This window comes from Paralichthys olivaceus, chromosome 5, assembly GCF_024713975.1.
Source record: "Paralichthys olivaceus isolate ysfri-2021 chromosome 5, ASM2471397v2, whole genome shotgun sequence".
Taxonomy (NCBI): Eukaryota; Metazoa; Chordata; class Actinopteri; order Pleuronectiformes; family Paralichthyidae; genus Paralichthys; species Paralichthys olivaceus.
Genome location: NC_091097.1, coordinates 2,312,891 through 2,332,992, shown reverse-complemented (window position 1 = coordinate 2,332,992; position 20,102 = coordinate 2,312,891). Strand labels below are relative to the sequence as shown.

Sequence of the window (20,102 nt, the reverse complement as noted above, 5' to 3'; positions counted from 1 at the left end):
AACGATCACTTCAACAACAATAAACACATCTAAATGTATTTGATAAAAACACATGGCTGGACATTGAAGTAGTTCAACTCTGCATCAGTGGGATTTCCTCTGTGTGATGATGATGATGATGATGATGGTATCACCCATGCACCGTGCACGTGAAGATCCTCACGTAGGCCCAGAGCTGCAGGACTGAGCTATGCCCTGCAGGCTGACATGACTTTAGTTGACGCCTCAGCATCACCGTCAGAGGCTGTAGACACAACCACGACGTCCTCCTATTGGATAAAGCAGCGCGTCAATCCTGGTGAAGCTGCGTTCTGATTGGAGGAAATCCACAGCGGGCCCACCCCCCTCCTCTTGTCCTCTTCCTACATCTCTTGCGTGTGAGATCTGTTTCCTGCATCTCTGCCTGCAACATCTGGTGAGTCCTGCTCTCTGCCTGCAGACCAAACTCAAACATGACACTTCAACTCACATTCTCCTCACACACAGTTTGTTAGACCAGCCTGTCAAATGATTTCACATTCGCTTCTTTCGTGCGGTTACTGTTGTGTTGTGAAACAACAGAATGATGTGACTCAACAGTTGGTTGTTCCTGGAGTTGAAGTGGAAACTCCCTGTACAGCTCAGAGTTATTCAAACAGGCTGAACGAGAGAGTGCCTTCATGTGGGCCATTCTATTACTTCTACTTCAGTTGTACTGGATCTGAAGTACATGTTGACTTCTAAAAGTACATCAGTATAACCACAGAACTTAAGCTCCCACAGTAAAATACTCTGAAAGAAAGTTTTTGTTAGGTGTGTGTGTGTGCGCGCGCGCGTGTTTAATTCGTATATATATAAGTTGTGTTGTTTAATGTCTCTTGAGTGATTGTTACAGTAATGTGAAAAGTCGTCAGATACAGCACACATCGCAACACACATCATTATTGTAGTTATTATTATTCACTGCATTTCTTATTCAGAATTGTATAATGTAAGGGTCAAGTTACATTATAGTGGTAGTCTTATGTAAACATACACTAACACCGTAGAACAAAGTTGTGGGCTCTCCCCTGACATTTCCTTTGCACATGTGGAGAATACGGTTGAGAAATCTCGTGGTTTGATTTTTGTAAGACTGCACTATCCTGTGTCCATTCACTCAGAGGTACGTCACTATTGCTTTTCTTTCTCGTCTTGTCTCCAGTCAACATGACTCACGCGTATCCCTTCCTGAGTACTGAGCAAAAGAAGGAGCTCAGTGGCATCGCTCAGAGGATCATAGCCCCTGGGAAAGGCATCCTGGCAGCAGATGAATCCACAGGTACAGCAGCAGCAGGCGCAGACACACTGTGTGACCTGCCGAGGAGGAGGAAACAGTGATGAATGGCGTGCAACAGCCCCACACTCCTCCAACCACAGTCCAGTTCTCATTTCTCATACTCAGTAATCACACCAGAAATGATCAGAATCTGTTGGCAGGATGTTTCAGATTGAATATATTAGCTCAATGTAATCTGCTAGAGATGTAAAAGCACATACATACATACAGTTAAACTCATCCACCCCAGATGTAAATGTATGAAACAGACATATATGTAACCACTTGGAGTGCTCATTGAGACTAGTGTTGAAAGTGCTCTTAATCCACAATAGTGATATTTAATAACAAAGACGTGCTCAGAGTAAGTTTGTAGAAATTGTAGAGTTTATTCTGATCTCTACATTTTTGGGTGTATCAAAGTATTTCTTAAGGTTATTTGCTCATTGGCCTCAAAAGGCCTGTATCTCCCTTTACCTGCTCCTGCTGAAACCTCTCGTAATATTCATGGGCTTAATTGCACAATAAACATTAAGCGATGCATTCTTCATCTTCATCATTGCGGCTGTTCTCATAGAAAAAGTGCTGCTCGTAGATGCAAATACTAAAATACACAATGTATTGTAAAGTGCTTTGAGCGTCATCAAGACTAGAAAAGCACAATATAGATACAGACCATTTACCATTTAGAGAAAAAGAGGCCAAGTTTCACAACATGTGTGTCAAACCATCTATTGTTACAACATTTTCTGTCTTCTTGAATTTTGGGACATAGTTGTGTCATGTTTGATTGAAACTTCCTTTTCTAGCTATGCAACACAAATGATCCTAGTGACTTTTAAAAGACAACAGTGTGTAAGATTGAGGTGAAAGGGATCTATTGGCAGAAATTTAATGTAGAATAATCCTACATTAGTTTCCACTAGTTCATTTCATCTAAATTGTATGAATTGTAGTTTTCTTTACCCCAGAAAAGACCCTTTATATTTAAATACTTTATATTTACATGGAGGGGACCCTCTCTACAGAGGCCGCCATGTTTTTTACATTAGTCCAGACTGAACAAACTAAACACCTTTTGAGTTTTTATGACAACTGAAGCTACCACAGTTTCTTTTTCATGTGTGGAAGGAGAGGGTGAGGTGAGGGGTGTTCAGCTGCAACATGACACTTCAACACTAGATATCACTAAATTCTACACACTGTACCTTTAAAGGACAACAGTGTATCGCGTTTGTCTGTCTCCACCTGTGTTTCCTCTAATGAACACTAAGTGAAAGAGCTTCAAAGATCTGGTCACCTGTACAAGCTGTGTTCAGACATGACCCTGGGGTAAAATCCGGAGAAATGGCTACGAGTTTACCCTCAGTTTGCTTTTCACACATGCACAAAACATTGGGAGGTTCTCTGCACAGACACGTTCACAGCAGCAACAAATCCTCTGCAATATTAAGGTGAGAGGTGGAGCAGCCGGGTGCAGCAGACAGAGGCAGGAAGTGATGTATTAAGTCCTGTTGTGATCTCCTCAAATTGAAAGGCAGATGTTTTTGGTGATATTTTGAATTTATATTTGTGAGAATGTGCTGTTTTTTATTGTTTTCAAATTGTATTTGATTTCTTGAAATCATCACAGGACCCCACATGAATGTCTCCTGACCCAAACAACCCCTTGTTTTAATTGTGTGTTGTGGCTTCTCCATCTGTATCTTTCTCTCTGTCTCCTCCAGGCAGCATGGCCAAGCGCTTTCAAAGCATCTCTGTAGAGAACACAGAGGAGAACAGGCGGCTTTACCGTCAACTCCTCTTCACTGCTGACAGCCAGGTAAACCCCTGCATCGGCGGAGTTATCTTCTTCCATGAGACGCTCTACCAAAAGTCAGATGGCGGCAAGCTCTTCCCCGAGCTGGTCAAAGAGAAGGGCATGGTGGTGGGCATCAAGGTAGACAAGGGCGTGGTTCCCCTGGCCGGCACTATTGGAGAGACCACAACTCAAGGTACGAAAGGGCTCCTCACCACAGTGAAGGCAAGATAACACTGTCATCACAAGCTGTTCTGTTGTTCTGCCACAATTGTGACCTCAGCATAGGTTATTGATTACTGAATGGATTTACAGTCAGCAGAATGTTTAGTGGGAGGCTGGACAAATCACCAAACTATTAATGCTCACATTCACGCCTTCAGTCAATTTAGAGTCTCATATCAGCCGAACAGGAAGTCCTCTTGCTGTGAGGTGTAAGTGCTCACCGCTGTGTTTCTTAAAATGCTCTGCTAATATGCAGTGACCGATTGGAACTACTTCAGTCTGCATGTGGATGTCTGGTTCTGTTTCTTGCTTCTTGCCTCATGAATGTCCTCCACTCAGACCTTTGTGCTGTGTCTCCTCCAGGTCTGGACGGGCTCTATGAGCGATGTGCTGAGTACAAGAAGCACGGTGCCGACTTCGCCAAGTGGCGCTGCGTGTTAAAGATCACGCCAACCACCCCTTCCCAGCTGGCTATCATGGAGAACGCCAATGTGCTGGCCCGCTACGCCAGCATCTGCCAGATGGTGAGACACACACACACACACACACACACACACACACCCACACACTCACATTCACACTCACACACGCACACACACAGACTCACACAGGTTTACACACACATTTACATTTCAATCTCTACAGCTCAGTCAGAGAAGCTGCTTCCTTAATGCATTGATGTAACACTCACATCAGTGACACAGCTCTAACTAACTGTGTGACAGTTGGTATGCCAGTCACTACCCCAAGAGAGGAAGTGCTGTTGTAATGAAGCTGGTTTGCTTTGTCTCCCTCCGCCCCCCAGCATGGCATTGTGCCCATTGTGGAGCCTGAGATTCTCCCAGATGGCGACCATGACCTGCAGCGCTGCCAGTATGTGACTGAGAAGGTGAGTGTTGAGAAAGTTTAACAGACCCAGCGGAGGAGGAGGGTAACTAAAAAGTGCTTCCCATAGATGCACTATATGAATGTGCATGTGTGAATGGATGAATGGCAAAAACTGTGCACTTTGAGGGGTCATCAAGACTATCTACATACAGACCATTTAACTGCTGACAGCTGAGACAGACTGGTTGCGTTGTTCTCTATTGTTGCACCATCTCACTCTGTGTAAGGTCGTGAAAATGACATTACATTCTCAAAAACAGAGAATCTTGTATTACTGCAACAGGCACTGTGAGCGCAATTACTATTCAATGAAAACATAGCGCCCTATTCTTTTGTCTCATGGCAAACCGTAAAAAGTGCAGTTAAATGTCTGGTGCGTTGGGAAGGTGTCTGTGCACACACGGTGACAGGATGCGTCTGGCACATTTGGAAACAGGGAGAGATTGAGATGTACTGGGTGTGTTTGCGGCAGGTTAACCAGTTATCGTTTAATTACTTGTATCCGTCCCTTTAAGTAAGTTTATTCTATGAAATACATTTGTTTTATAATGGGAGACAGATTGCATTACAGTGCACATTCTCCTTAAAGGGAAGAATAAAGGGAGTTTAAAACCATGTCTGGTTTGATAACTCGACCCCTGCCACTTCCCGTCACGCTCCCTGAACCGTGGCACATGAAAATAGGTTTATATTGTTTCTATTGACTAGTAATTTCAAACTTATCCACAACAGCGTGTCCTCAGAGTCAGTGCAGACAAAGTGAAGCCCATTATGGAGGCTACATCCTGTGATCCAGTGGAATGTTTCATCTCTCATCCAGAGGCTTCTTCAGTTCAGTTCCACAGGTCTTGATAGTAGAGAATAGATTTAAATCTATTTATCCTGTTCCGTGTCGTGGCGACGCAATATTTTTTTCCCCAAATGTCACCAGAGGTGCTCTGTGATTATGTAAATACATCTGTTACTATATTATCACCACTAGAGGTGGAGTGGAATGTTCATGTGGGTGCGGGCCTCCTCTGGAGAAAAGAATTCCTCTAGAGACTGCCAACACTGCCTGCGACTAGCTGATGTCATGTAATAACCTGTGTTGTGCATGTCTTCACTAGTATTTCTTCATTGTTTTGAGGATCATGTTGTATCTGCTCTTTCATCAATGTGGATCTTTCCAAAGGCATTTGAAACAGATAACTGACAAAGCAACTTAAGATCACACCTAATTCACTTTAGTGTGTTCTGTTAGTCCTAACTCCATTTAACAGGCTTTTTCACATGAAGTGAAATTGGAAGAGGGCAGAAGAAGTCAGGCACTGAAAAAATGTCCTATATTTGTTCAACTTAAACAACCGATCAAACACAAAGATACATGGATGATCTTTCTCTACACCTGGATATGGACCCTGGGATCAGTTTCATACCAGAATAGATCTGTGGTGTTTTGTCAAGTCAAAATAAGCTTTAAAAAATCAAAATGTTTGAAATTAAAAACTTTCTGATAAGAACAGATCAGATAAAAAAAACAACCTAAAATGTTGCCTTGATAGAAAATATTTCTTTTTGATTTTGCTTGTTGCAGTGTGCTCCTGCCACTGACATCATCGAACTGCAGTTCACCATAAAGGGCTAAAAGAATAAGTAGATTAAAGGTTAAGTGTGCAAGATTTAGGGATCTATTGATAGAAATTGAATAAAAAAAACATCTTGTGATGTTTTCATTAGTGTGTAATTATCTAAATGTATAAATAGTTTACTTTTTATATTTACTTTTTATTTAAATACTTGATATTTACATCGGGAGCAGGTCCTCTCTATGGAGGCCACCATGTTTTTTTACAGTAGACCAGACTGGACAAACTAAAAAACTTTTGAGTTATGACAACTGAAGCTACCACAGGTTCTCTGTCATGTTTGGAAGGGGGTGAGGGGTATCCAGCTGCAACATGCAACTTCACCACAAGATGTCACTAAATTCTACACATTGAACCTTTATTTTCAGTCATATTTCATGGAGGTGAGGGACTGGTTGTCAGGTACAGCGGCCGTCCTTCGGGCACAATGTGAATCTGTGACTGTGTTTATGGAATGTGTTCCGCTCTGTGTCAGGTGCTGGCAGCTGTGTATAAGGCACTGTCCGACCACCACGTCTACCTGGAAGGGACGCTGCTCAAGCCCAACATGGTAACTGCTGGACACTCCTGCCCCAAAAAGTTCAGCCCTCAAGAGATCGCCCTGGCAACTGTCACCGCCCTGCGTCGCTCTGTACCCCCGGCCGTGCCAGGTGACATGAATACACAACATGCACACTTGGTTATTACAAATATACCTTATTCTCACCTGACCCTCCTTCTGTACGTCTTTCTCCCCCAGGTGTGACCTTTCTGTCTGGAGGCCAGAGTGAGGAGGAGGCCACCATTAACCTAAATGCAATCAACCAGTGTCCCCTGCCCCGGCCCTGGGCCCTCACCTTCTCCTTCGGCCGAGCCCTGCAGGCCTCAGCATTGAAGGCCTGGGGAGGCAAGAAGGAAAACGGCAAAGCCTGTCAGGAGGAGTACATCAAGAGAGCCCTGGTGAGGAGGGAGGGAGGGAGGGAGGGGGAAGGAGATTTAAAGATGGCAGTCAGGCAGAGATGACAGAGGAACCAGTGAATTTCAAACAGTATCTGATGAAGGAAGGGAATAAAGGGAATTTGGAACTCTCTGTGATTGTCTCTTGTGTCACTAAGAAACTGCTTTAGAAGGTTTTCAGAACACAAAAGTGTCACAGGTCACAGCTCAGTACTGCTGTCGCTAAAGGACAGCAGTGAGGGATTACAGTTGAAAAGTCAAAGATTAAAAATTGAAGTGACATTTTCAGCAGTTTTCACACATGAACTCTGGCGGAGAGAGTGTTCGCACAATGGGGTCCGGAGTCGTGCTGTTATTCGAGGAATTAGGCTGTAGTAACAACTTTGTTGACTGGTGATGGCAAACAAAAAGTGATTCTCCTTAATATACTCCAAATAGGCAAGTAAGAGCATGTCAAAATTAAACTTAAGTAAAACACTTGGGTATTGTAGTGGGACTTCGTCGTGACCAAATAAACGAGCATACATGTGTATGCTTGTTTATTTGGTCCAGTGTTTTTCAGTCATACAGTTCCGAACTATTTGTGTAAAATCCTGACAGAGAAATAAACTGAGCTTTGCTTCGTGTTTCCACACAGAACAACAGCAAGGCAGCTCTGGGGACTTATCTGTCCTCTGGACAGAAAGGAGCAGCAGCTCAGGAGTCTCTGTTTGTGGCAGACCACGCCTACTGAAGTGTGGCCCCACCCAACACACTTCATCCTCATTCCCACCATTGTCCTGGAGGAAGAGGCTGAGAGTTAATAAACAGCCCTCCAACGTTTTCCACTGGTGATGAGAGCCTTACAAGTTTCTGTGCATGATGATTTGAAAAAGAGGAATACAAAAGCCATAGATGTGTTCTACCCTTGAAATTGACCTGACGTGAGTGTGATGTCACTTTATTGTGTTTGTAAATAGAAAGAGTTCCTCTGCAGTGTCCTTCTCCTGTGGCTCCTGACATTGTCTTAATCATTTCTAAGAACATGTGCCTTCATTTCTCAACTGAAGCCATGATGAAAAGACATTGCAGAGGATCTTATGATACACAAACAGCAAGTAAACACTGGAAAGATCACATTAAAATAATAAATCACTAACTACATCCTGTGTTGTTGTCTACATTGATTTATGTCTCCATAGTGATTCTTAAATACTGAGGCCATGGTGCCCTGTTCTATGATCCTTTACACCAGTGGTCGCCAACATGACGATTGCGATCTACCGGTTGATCTCTGTAACTCTCTGGACTCACAGTCTGTGGTTGCGTGGCAGATCAGCTGTGGATCGGTTGTCTGTTGTTAACACCCGCCGTGTGTCCACTACTGTCGGCGGAGCAGCAGGTTTATATCCTGCATTTCCTTCAATACAAGTCGGATTATGCACTGAACTAAATGTACGGACTCTACGGTATGAAGTCCTGCATCTTCTGGTCTGTTGACAACTATCAAACCCCTGTTAGACCAAATGAAGTGAAACGCTGGAGTGCTTTTACTTTGAAACAGGTTCAATAAGAGTTGTAAATACATTTGTGACATAGATCAACTTTGTGTTTCACTGCAGAATAAAATGATCTTTCACCTGTTTGAATGTTTATCTGTTGAATTTATGTCACAAACACAAAAGAAAAGCACTCCAGCGTTTCTGTTGACCAAATCCATTCTTTTGTTTAAAAAGTTTTTTATTGTAAAATATTTGCAGGAGCTGAAGATGCATGAATTCATACTGAAATAATAAATATGACCCTCCTAAGTGGGTTTTTTGCAAGACATCGGGGTGGTAGATCTCGGCTCACGTTTTGAATTAACAAGTGATCCTGTGCTTTAAAAGGTTGGTGACCGCTGCTTTACACTAACATAATTCTATCAAGTTCCATGTTTGTTCTTCTGTTTGTGGCAGTGGGCTGTGGTTTAGGGAAACCAGTATCAAACAGCATTTTCATCTGACACGTAAAAGCAACTTTGAGCTCAGTTTAAGCTGATGATTCTGTCAAAATAAGCTTAGGTTCATCTTAAGGGCAACTTTATCAGATTCATGGTGAAGATACTGTACAAGGTCTTCTCCACACAAGTGATGCAAAGGAAATGTGAGTCACGTTAAATACAGAATGTACTTTCCATCAGAGGGTTCCAAATCTTTTCAATCCCCAACAACAAAAATAAAAATGGTGCCAGACTTGTGACCCCCACCAATTCTAGAGATGTATGAATCAAAAGATATTGATTTGATGGTTGTAATATGCCATTTCTGATTAAGTCAAATGTGAATGTTAATTATATTTCAGAACAATTAGGCCCACTTTTTTCTTTACAGCTTCATCAATGTGGAACTAGAATGGCTCTCAGTGGACCTCATGTCCTGCCAAGGTCCAACAGTTTCTTGAATTCAATCAAGCTGCACCAAATTGCACTTTCATAGATGTAATTTTCTTAAATGTGCCTGATATTTTCAATATGTACCTTGTTTTCCTCTAGGAAAACTGACTTTCTGAAAGAGAAAAATCCTAGACCCCACCTGATTCTGAGTTCTTCCCTGACCCATGCTACATCCCTCCATCAGGTTTTGAGGGAATCCATTCAGTTTGTTTTTGTAATCTTGCTTACAAACCAACAAACAAGCCATCAGGGGTAAAAACAAGTAATCAGCCTTAAGCTGTGGTTCTTCATTCTGCCAACATCATGCAAGAAATATTCTCCTTCAAGGTGCTGCACTTCTACTTCTGTTTAGTAAAAGATGAACTAGGAAAAAAGCTGTGAGTTAGTATCATATACTATTCAAACAATATATGAACTAACTGTATTCAGCATTGACTTGGGGCAGATGTGACACCTTTTAAATGTAGTCAACACTTGATAATGTTACTCTATGTTTGGTGAACTCAACTTTTTATGAGTGAGGAACAGAAATCTGTCTCTATACTGATCTGTCAGCTGGAGCATTTTTAAATCCAACCTCAGTTAGGATGAGGTGATGTCTACAGAAGCAGTTTGGGCTGTGGTGTGAATGACGCAGCAGCAGCACTGAAGACACAATGTTTAATCCATAGAATGAAATGTACATACAGTGGATACAGTGGGGCGCCATCTTACCTCATTTCTGTCCCAAATCACTAAGTTCCAGCAAAACCAACAATGGAGGTAACATGTAAAAAACGACAGAGGTGTACGTTTGGGCAGGCGCTTTTATTTTAAAACCTTGTTTGTGTTAATGAGGCCTCCAGCGTGTGAGCAGAACAAAGTGCTTATCCTACCAGTAAACCTGCAGCATAAGTGCTGCACTTTCATCACATAACATTTTCATCTTGTCAAAAACCTCCACAACATCAGACTAACGAAAGGTTTCATTCCCTGTATCATCATACAGGGACGGCAGATCAACCGAGAATTATAGAGTCTTTATATTGTGTCGCTTCTGTCTTCAGCTGAGAAACTGAGGGCGGTGTGGTTGGTTTATGGGTCATTCCTCTCTTTCAGCAGAGTCAGCGTGCAGACGACAAAGAGGACGTCCTCCTCACATGTTGGTGCTCATCCTGGTCTGGCTATTGGCTGGTGTCAGCTCACCCTGGCTGCCCTCTCTGGGTGGAGACTGAGGAGAGGAGACAATATGAGTGAGGCACTCCAACATTTGTTTGTTATTTGGTGTCTGCTGTGTCACAGAGTTTCTACTCAACGAAGCTGCACCTATCATTCGTGTTTATCCATATGGTTTTAGATTTAAAACTCCAGGGCCAAATCTTTATTTTACTTACCTTCACGTGGATCTGGTTGCGCAGCACAGCAGCTCGGAGGATCATGGCTTTGGCTCGTCTCTGGAACTCTTTGCCCATGTGGAGTGACTTCTCAAACGTGGTGCTCCTCTGGTCCACGTCCCTCGCATACAGAATCTATCACAATGAAAGAGCACCGGTTTATAGGGACTCATATGAGAAGTGACTCATTTCAACATTTTTCATATGTGTGGGTTCTTCACCTTGCTGTGGGAGTCAATCCGTGCATTGATTAGCCCCTCCAGTATGAGCTGGGTGAGCTCGTCCTCCAGAGCTGCTACTGTGGTGTTGAAGGCCTGAGCCATCTTAGTCATGTCTGCTGACACGTAGGGGCTGAAATACTGAAAACACAGACTCACACGTTTGTCTTTCTGTGGTTGTGAGGACACTAACTGACATCATGCATTCCTTAGCCCTTTTACCCTGATGTTAACCAATCAGAACTAAATGTCTAACTCTAAACCTCAAAAAGCCCTTGTAAGTTGAGAAATTTAAAATACTCGATATCAGACCAACCCTAAATCAAAGAAGAAAGAAGCGTCATCATTTTAAAATATATTATTAACACTGATATAAAGCTGTGTGGATGTGATCAACCCTCTCATTTACTAAAGTGATCCCCTCTCTGTTTTATAGGTAGGAAGGCAGAGTCTGTCTCACCTGAATGAGGGCTCTGTTCCTGATCTGGCTGTACAGTGTCTTCACATGTGGGGCCAGGTACATGTCCAGCAGGAGGTTATCCTGAAGGAAACATCACAGTCACTCATCTCAATACAGACCGTATCGAAAAATACATACTCCACACAGTGTAGTTGCAACACAGAGTTTTCTGCTCCAACCTTCATTTCATCCAGTAGCTTGAGGCAGGACGCGTACTTCGACTCATAAAACTTGAAGATGATGTCACGGATCTGAGGTTCCAACTCTAGAAATAACTTAAAGGAGCTGAGGACAGAAAGAAAAAGATTTCATTCATTACATGCAGAGTGATATGTTTAAGTTGCTATTTACTTAACTGCCGGCTCCTACCTGCTGGAGATGACGTTACGCTGGAGCTCCTGTCTGTCAAATGTGGCCAAAGCACACATGCCCCCATACACTGCAACATTACTGGGGGACAGGAGCTGCAAGGCAGAAGCACATATGCACAGAGACACACACACGTTTAATCAGGTTTTTAACATGCTTTGAAGAACTTTATGAATATTATTAGCATTCAAGGATGAAGATTTAGAGTATGAAGCTACACAAAACAATAATACAAGGTGAACTAAGTAAAGTAAAGAAAGTACAAGTATCAAAAAAACTATTTACAGTACACTATGACCTCACATACTGTACAATGAGTACTTCCCCTGTCTAACACTAAACGTGTTTTATTCCTAGGGTGTGATTATCAAACCCTTCTGACAAAGAAATGTAGTTGAAGCTTGATATTTTACAGTTTGACCATACATTTTTATTATAAATGACTATAAATTAAAAAAAACACACACAGAAAGTGATTGTTACATAAAATGTAAAGATTAAATGCACATCTTTTCTACACTGTTTATTCTGTAAGATAAAAGTTTTAAACACAGATACTGAAATGTCTGTGAAAGGCTCATATTGGCCCATTTCTATTGACCAACTGATAAATCTGGCTTGGTGCACTGAGAAGCCTCCAACTACTACTTCACCTACTGGCCTGAATTTTGACTTTCACCTGCTCCTGACCAGATATAATAGTTATGCCTGCTCTTCACAAGAAGTAGCCTTAAACCTAGATGGTGAAACTGACCTAACCATCCACAGTCCTCGCTCTACGTAATCTTCAGCCAAAGGTAGGGTCAGACTTGAGCAGTCTGACTAAGTACTACTTGATATTTAACAGCCTATTTCATGCAATGTTGGAAAAGTAACACTAACAATTCAAATGCAATTTGGAGTATTTTTGCACTAAACTGTTAATTTTGGCTGCATCCACAGTTTTTGAGCCTCTCACAGACTTTGGAAACTGACATTTCTTTCACATGTTTTTTTTTCTCGTACCATTGGACCCACTGGCTGACTCACCTCTGGACAGTCACAGTGGTCAAAGGACGCCTGCAGGAAGCACTTGGCAGCTGGTTTGTATTTTCTTGAGGCCAATTCTGCAAGGCCTGACCCACATGAAAAACAGAATTAGACTTCAAAACAATCTAATAATATATTCAACTATATAGTCCAAAAATGGACTTGAGGTTTTACTGGGTGAGCATAAGCGCTGTCTTACCTGCAGCGCACTTTAATTTGGTGAGGACTGCTTGATTTTGGCTATCTCGCTCTCCTCTTTGCTAAAGAAGAAGAACAGAAATGGCATCAACTCAAGGTATCCACTCTCACATTACTTTAATAAGCTCTTAGAGGCTGGAATTAAAACTTCACTTTCTCTTTTACTGTCAAACACTTATCCATCAAGTGACAACACTGAAAATGAATGTTTCCATGTTGTGCTAACATTGAATGCTGCACTGTGCACATGAAATATGGTCCGGCCAGTGGGAGGGTAGTGCTCACCTCTGCTATCTCTGGCGTGGATTCTGCCTTGTTGACGTAGCTCAGTACATGGGACCAGTTCTGGAGGTAAACACTAACCTGTGGGCACAGAGGGGAGGTTTACTTATTCATATATTCAGTTTGCTGAAGGTGAGATGTTGAAATGTCTCCCAGTGGATTCTACCCCACTTTGCTTTCCTGTACATAAATAATATGTATATATATATAGACTCAGTAAAGCATAAGAAGCCTTCATAACTCCACCACTAATGGTTACAGTTATTGCAATATGAAATGAATGCAGCCGATGAGTGTTGTGGCTGCGTCCTGCTATACCTTGATGACATTTAAACACATGTTAATGACATGTTTAGCACTGGTGCAGTAGTCTCTGGCTCGGGAGTAGCACTTGAGGGCGTTACTGAGGTCACCACAGTCCAGGTAGTGGTCCCCCAGGTCATCATGGCCCCTCCTGGGGAGGAAGGAAAGAGACAGAGAGAGAGTCACTTCTAATGACCAACATAAAGAAACTACTAACACACTTACTAATCTGGTACTTTAATAGTAATCATATTGTTTATTATCAGCTCACTCTGAGGTAATGAAAGTGTGAGTAGATACAGGTGATTATAAACTGCTGAAAACTTAATTCTGAACGCTATCTCCCTCTCCTGCAAAAAGACCCGCAATCCTATAAACTGAACCTTTGAATAAAAGCGTAAAAGGCAGGATTTCTTTTTACTGTGCCTGCAACCTCTATATCCCCATATCCACCCCTGCTCCGACTGAATTACTTCTGTGTCTGTGTGTGTGTGTGTGTGTGTGTGTGTGTGTGTGTGTGTGTGTGTGTGTGTGTAGAGACCTCTCTTCTGGATAGTGAAATGTGAAAATACATTATAGAAGAATGTCTTATTTAGAAACAGAGTTGGATAGATTAAATATGCAAGATAACTTATGTTGCAATGACAAACAGGAAATGTATTTTCTTTATTTATCCAATAGCAAAAGCAGAACCAATAGAATTGAATCTAATTACCCCAATATTATTATCAACTTAATTGAACTTCCAACTTGAATAGACTTTGAAAACAGTCTTTCTGGTTTTCACTGATGCTCATGAACTCAGAACACCAGGGCACCTGCCATCATACCTGATGCTCTCTTTAATGGAATTTCCCTTGTAGTTCTTAAGATCTGTATCCAGCTTCTCCAGTTTAAGCAGAGCCTTTTTCCGTGTAGACTCGGCCCACGCTGAATCTAAGGGAGGAGGAACTACCCCACCTTCAGGCACTGTGTCCGGCACACCTTGTACTTCCCTGTATGTAAAAAAAGAAAATTACAAATCAAACAATTCATATTTATTGATGAGTGAACTGCCCCGGAGTACACATTCACTTTGTCACACTGAGCTGAGACTTGTGGACATGGCAACAGGATAAATGTTTAAACAAGTAAAATTAATATTAGTAAAAAGGTAAACAGATTTAAAACCTAAATGCATGTTATAAGTTGCAAACAGTCAAATCTTTTCAAGTTCAGTAGTTTCTTAAATAAACATTTCTGTCATAATAAATCTATGGATGGAACAGTAGAAAAATATTGCACACTGTTCCTGCTGTTATGTTTATTACAGTGGATTATCTTCACTTGTGCAGATCAACACCATGTGTTCCGCAGCAACGGGTGGTTTGTCAACATGACAGAGATATGTTATTTAGGCTTGTTATTTCAGTTTAACCATCAACTTTACAATAAATATTGAAATAAAAAGAAAACAAATACAAATATGTAGAACTTTGATTAAGAAAATAAACATGTAATCAGGATTTAATTATTTACATTAAATGTAAATATAAATGCACATTTAGCAGCATTATTAATTTTGAAGAATAAAAGTTTTTATCTGTTGTATCTTTACGTTTGAATAAGTGGTCTCCAGTTACTTCAATTGTATTTGATTTGGCTGCAACGCTCTTTACCCCCGAAACTACAAACGTTTTGTGGACTCAAGCTCTTCAGCCACTCCTCCATGAACATAGCAGAGTGGAGCGAACTCTCCCTTTAATATCTTCTGTAAGACTTCATTACCTCTGCTCTGTTTGCTATTGTACTAAAAAGAGTCTCTCTTTCATCAACCACAATACCTTGTGGCCTCGGTGAGTTTGCGGTGGATCTCTTCATACGTGTCGACGTTGAAGGTCCTCTGGACGAAGGTGAGGGCCATCTTCAGGGCTTCAACCCGCAGTTGAGGGCAATGCTCAGCGATGAACTGAAGCCTCTCAATGCGCATTAGTCCACTGTAGCTAGTCGCATACTGCTCTAGATCCTACACAAAAGGAGACGCAGGGGAGAAATCAAATTAAAACTATGCTAAAACCACACCGCTAAAAAGTCCAGGTGACATCATTGGTCAGAAGTGTAGAACATCACATCAGGGAGCAGTTTGTGTGTCACACTGGGCTCTGTTTCCATCACAGTTGTCTGTAGTTCTTTGAAACAGGATTAAAGTTTGCAGCCTGCCGTGCTGTTATCCTAATAACAGGCAGTGATTTGACAAACTGAACACTGATGATTTAGTGTTCAGGGAGGCAGTTTTACACCTTAGTGACGTTTGAATCTTTTAACAGCATGGCTTCACATCATTGCCACTAAGCCATCGTGTAAATCCTGACAGTAAGTAGACAAACATCACTGGTGTACGGCCATCATGGGTGAGTGTTAGTGAAAGTTGTGTATGTGAAAGTCTGTCAGGTTCATACCAGTGTTGGGTTCTCCACTATGTAGTTGGTGTCAGGAGCATTCTGCTGGTCCTCCTGGGGGTCTGCATCAATCTGCATGGGCTCCACAGACCCCTGACAGAAACACAGCGGGTACAGTGATTAGCAGACGTCACAGTGCAACATCTGATCCCCATTCATATAAAATTACAATAAATACCACTGAAGTTAATTTAGTGAGAACTGAGAATATGTAACAGTGAGCAAATCATTATGGTTTCTAGAAATTAAGATAAGATTTTATACAGTCAACCAGTTGAATATTAACAACCAAAACAAAGAGCACTCAGCAGCATGTGCCAGCAGCTGAGCTCTGTAAATATTCTCCAGTTTAACTTCTGTTGTTCAAGGTGATGCTGGTTTCTTAAATAAGTCACTTTACACTAGACCTGGGGCTTCAGCACCAAGCAAGTTCAACCTAGGCAAGCAAGCTTCACTGAGCCTAACAGCCTCAATGTAACTGTCCATGTTAACTGCAGGGATTTTTTAACTGAGCTACAAATAAAGGCATGTGAAAGAAGCAGGGTTGTTACCTTTAAGCAACATCGCAAGAATCATGAATAAAGGAAATAATAAGAAATGAGGTGAAACTGTGATACCCGGGGTAAGATCAGCTGCAGCGATATGAGAAAGTGACTTTCAAATGAGATCAACTGTGAAAATAATAAAATAAGTCTTCTGTAGTTCTACACAAGACTATTTTTTTTCTCTTTGGAACTACTTTAATGTATTAAAAGAAGCCTGAGGCTTTTAATATACACAAAGGAAGTTTTCTGTACGATGATAAAGAAACTATTCTGAGTATGTGATGCACATAAAAAAGATTAAAGTGATGAGTTACTTCCAGAGGTCATTCTCTGGAGGTACAGAACTTACAATGCTGATAAAATGTACATTTACATTGAGAGAAGAGAAGAGAAGAGAGGAGAGTTGAGTTTATTATGTCTGGTAAGGTTTATCTGACTGAAAGGTTGCATTTATAATCATGAGAAATAATTCAGTGTGGGGATTATTTTTCTGATGAAAGAACAGTGTTTCGCCAAGTCTTCGTGTTACTCTGAGCTGCAGACACAGAATATGAGTGTACAAGTACAGATACTGACAGGACTCATGTTGGGAATAAAATAATCTTTGCGCAGTTCAAATCCAGCTGTGATGTTTAAGTTAATTGTACTGGCAAACATTTACTCTGTGTGTACGACCTGGAAGAAACAAATACTGTTGTACTCATCACATCTATTGCTCTTTATTATTTCTCAGTCTCTTTGTATCTTTTTTGGTCCACATGCCGGTTCTCCTGGGAATGTGATTTATTAGAGGTTGGGACTGTTGATGGGTTTCTGCTCAGGAGGAGGATAACTAGGCAGCATCACCCAGTTAAAAGTGAGCCAGCTTCATGACACCACAAAACTTGATAAAACACCACTCTGTGCTATCGGCCCCAGCAGCTGTTTATCAAGTCTCAGTGTCAGGCTTCTGGATGCAGGGCTTCAGATCAGCAATGGTACACTGATCACGATCACTGGAGCTTACACTCAAACTGAATTCATTTCCACGCCATCAAATACAGTCTGTCGCTTCTGAATTACTGCACCAAGACGTGTTAGTGCTCATCGATGTATTGGTGAACAGCTATGTGAGAGATGTGGGTCTTCCGCATGGATGTACAGTACGTTCCAACCTCACAACAACTATTCACATCAGTCTTGTCCTACACAGGACACACTGTTGGTAACAGCCAAGCTAGCATGTCCCTGCTGTGTTCCTGAAGGGAATTAGCAGGAGTTAGCTTCTTAGCGTGCTAGCCTGCTGATAAAGTGGGGGTTACACATTCACAACTTTGGTTACTGACTGTGAAATAGCATTAGCATTAGTGAGAGAAACGTCTTGCAGAGCTAATGGCTGCATTTGTGCTACAGCACTAGCTACTATTTGGGGCTAATACAACTAGCCGCTATTAACGGGTATTTAGCTTGGTAACGCTAGCTGCGGACGACTGCAGCTGTACATGTTCGTCTTGGTGTTAAGCAATGTCTGAAAATATGTTCTTGCTTCACATCTGACAGCCAAGCTAAGAGTTGCTTGTTGTTTAGCCAGTGAGCGTCACCATTACAGCTCCGTTACCGTCACTGTTGATGTTATTGTCCACCGGAGGCCTTCACCCCGCTGCTAGCCTCCAGCTGCCAAATCCATTTAGATCATCGGTTACATGTTTGAATGTTTGGCTTCTTCGCAGATACACGGTCATTAAAAAGTCTTCATGAAAACATGAGGGACATTCTTTATAATGTTCCGGCATAATCTAAATCTCCCAACAGGAGTCAGTCAATAAGAATCACATGCATTTGCTCTTCCTTACGTTCATTTCACCGAGATGCGCTGTGTCTGTGTTGGGCAGCAGCTTTAGAATGATGCCAGCCAAAAGCTGACCTGTTGAGATGAGTTCACACGACCGACAGCGACGAGAAACTACTGACGCGGTGTGATCGTGAACTGCGAACAGCCGTAGTTGTCGACCGCTTCAACTAGCTAGCTAACTGCAAGCTAACTGAGCTAACTCCATCGGTGCCGAGGACACACGTTCAGCTCCCAGCAACCTTCGCTGACGGGCAGTGGTGGCAGAAGCTTACCTGGAAGTTAAACACTTGTACGGGCAGAGGCATCTTGTTTCGTCGTGTGCTCGTCGTCCTGCGGTGGATGTAGCATGAGGGTGTCAGCGGGCAGCACGCACTCCTGCAGCAGTAGCAGCTGGTGGGCTGGTCTGAACCTGCGGTCTGAACTCACTCTGCTGCCGGGAGGAAGCAGTTCGGCCTCCACACCACAAGGTGCTGGATATGCACTGGGACGTGGGACGGTGGCCCATGTTTGCAGTGCTTTTCTATTATGAAATAATGTCAGTGATCATTTCCCACATGTACTCTGAATATATCATGCACGTTCTTAAATGAGTATGGTGTGTAACCCTGCAGCTTAGTGCTGCTCAGTCCAACAAGGCACATGTGGTTCTGAGAGTTGGTGTCTTACAGTATGTTGCATTGTCTCCTGAGCACCAAACATATGGGCTGTTGATTGTAAAGATGGAAATAATAGTTTTATCTTATTTGCCTTCAAAGTGTTTTAAAATATGTATTTATTTACCTATTTATCTGGTGTTTTTTAAGTGTCCTTGTCCTATTCTGTGTTTTTATTTTTATTTTTTCTACCTCAGTATCTTATTGTATTGTATTTTTATTGTATCCAAATACCGGACTGCTATGGCGACCTAATTTCCCTTTGGGGATAAATAAAGTAATCTATCCATCTATCTATCTTTCTATCTATCTATCTATCTATCTATCTATCTATCTATCTATCTATCTATCTATCTATCTATCTATCTATCTATCTATCTATCTATCATATTCACTGCAATATCTATGAACAACAATGTCAATGAAAAATCGAAATATTAAATTCAAACGTTAAATCGATGTTCAATGTTAAATCTAAATGTAAAAAATGAAACTAAATCTAATTGTTACAGAGAGAATATAGTTTATTCACTAAAAGTTATTTGACAGTCACTTTGAATCATTCAAACTTTCCTAGATTATTTCAGTTATTGTCTTTAATATTAACTAATATTATTTTATTATCTTTTATCACTATACTTCCATTTCACTACATTTTAGAGAAAATGTACTTCTTCAGACAGTCCTCAGAATAAAAAAGCATCCCCACTGTCAGAGAATAAAACAATGAATTACTGAATGTACTGGGCGGCCTGGTAGATAACGATGTATAATAATAATGTATGAGTTGCATGAAAAATGGTTTATGCTGTGAATTATCAATCATAGAATCAGATATATTTACTGCCATTCTGAGAGATGGGTTGAAAAAGATTTTCACCATATTCAGATGTGTTTCACTTTGGATAAGACATGTGGAACTGCACCAAGAAGTTCCTTACACCTAAAATATAATGACGGAACAATGACCCTGATTCCTGCTTGTTATCAGAAAACTGGCTGCTAAGTAAATGCAGATGGGTGGAGTCAATGAAATCAATAAAATCTATGTGAAAAACTGATCATTTCAATCTCTCTCTCTCTCTCTCTCTTTCTTTCTTTCCGTCTCCTATCCTGTGGATGCTGACCAGGCATGTCATTATCCTTTGCTGCGCGTCACAGCTCGAAATCCCAATTAATAATGCTATTAATAGCAATAATCTTTCAATGGTTATTCAC

General features: G+C 41.5%; 2 protein-coding genes across 5 annotated transcripts; one reads left to right on the top strand and one right to left on the bottom strand.

Moving 5' to 3' along the window:
* Positions 1-280: 280 nt before the first annotated feature.
* On the top strand, positions 281-7,915 carry LOC109640386 (fructose-bisphosphate aldolase A-like). Its single transcript, XM_020104365.2, has 8 exons — positions 281-415; positions 1,184-1,300; positions 3,025-3,291; positions 3,684-3,844; positions 4,126-4,209; positions 6,312-6,486; positions 6,576-6,775; positions 7,410-7,915. The coding sequence occupies exons 2-8, from the start codon at positions 1,189-1,191 to the stop codon at positions 7,503-7,505; spliced, it is 1,095 nt and encodes a 364-aa protein (XP_019959924.2). The 5' UTR covers positions 281-415; positions 1,184-1,188; the 3' UTR covers positions 7,506-7,915.
* Positions 7,916-9,973: 2,058 nt separating this feature from the next.
* On the bottom strand, positions 9,974-18,692 carry gps1 (G protein pathway suppressor 1). 4 transcript variants are annotated; one of them, XM_020104363.2, is made up of 14 exons: positions 18,504-18,692; positions 15,856-15,948; positions 15,241-15,422; positions 14,248-14,412; positions 13,433-13,568; positions 13,118-13,195; positions 12,834-12,894; positions 12,635-12,720; positions 11,606-11,700; positions 11,416-11,521; positions 11,237-11,317; positions 10,780-10,917; positions 10,559-10,693; positions 9,974-10,395 (listed from the first exon to the last, which is right to left on the bottom strand). In XM_020104363.2, the coding sequence occupies exons 1-14, from the start codon at positions 18,534-18,536 to the stop codon at positions 10,321-10,323; spliced, it is 1,464 nt and encodes a 487-aa protein (XP_019959922.1). In that variant the 5' UTR covers positions 18,537-18,692; the 3' UTR covers positions 9,974-10,320. The 4 variants fall into 4 exon arrangements, with proteins under 4 accessions (XP_019959922.1, XP_019959920.1, XP_019959923.1 ...); XM_020104361.2 differs by having other exon boundaries at positions 12,611-12,720; positions 18,504-18,679; XM_020104364.2 differs by having other exon boundaries at positions 12,611-12,720; positions 18,233-18,525.
* Between the last annotated feature and the right edge of the window lie 1,410 nt (positions 18,693-20,102).

Excerpts from the sequence above, each read along its gene's own strand:
- LOC109640386 (XM_020104365.2), top strand. The coding sequence starts at position 1,189 with ATGACTCACGCGTATCCCTTCCTGAGTACTGAGCAAAAGAAGGAGCTC. Across the intron at positions 3,292-3,683 it reads TGGAGAGACCACAACTCAAG|GTCTGGACGGGCTCTATGAG; the intron begins GTACGAAAGGGC and ends TGTCTCCTCCAG. Across the intron at positions 6,776-7,409 it reads AGTACATCAAGAGAGCCCTG|AACAACAGCAAGGCAGCTCT; the intron begins GTGAGGAGGGAG and ends GTTTCCACACAG.
- gps1 (XM_020104361.2), bottom strand. The coding sequence starts at position 18,536 with ATGCCTCTGCCCGTACAAGTGTTTAACTTCCAG. Across the intron at positions 13,569-14,247 it reads TCCATTAAAGAGAGCATCAG|GAGGGGCCATGATGACCTGG; the intron begins GTATGATGGCAG and ends CTTCCTCCCCAG. Across the intron at positions 10,396-10,558 it reads GCAACCAGATCCACGTGAAG|TCTCCACCCAGAGAGGGCAG; the intron begins GTAAGTAAAATA and ends TCCTCTCCTCAG.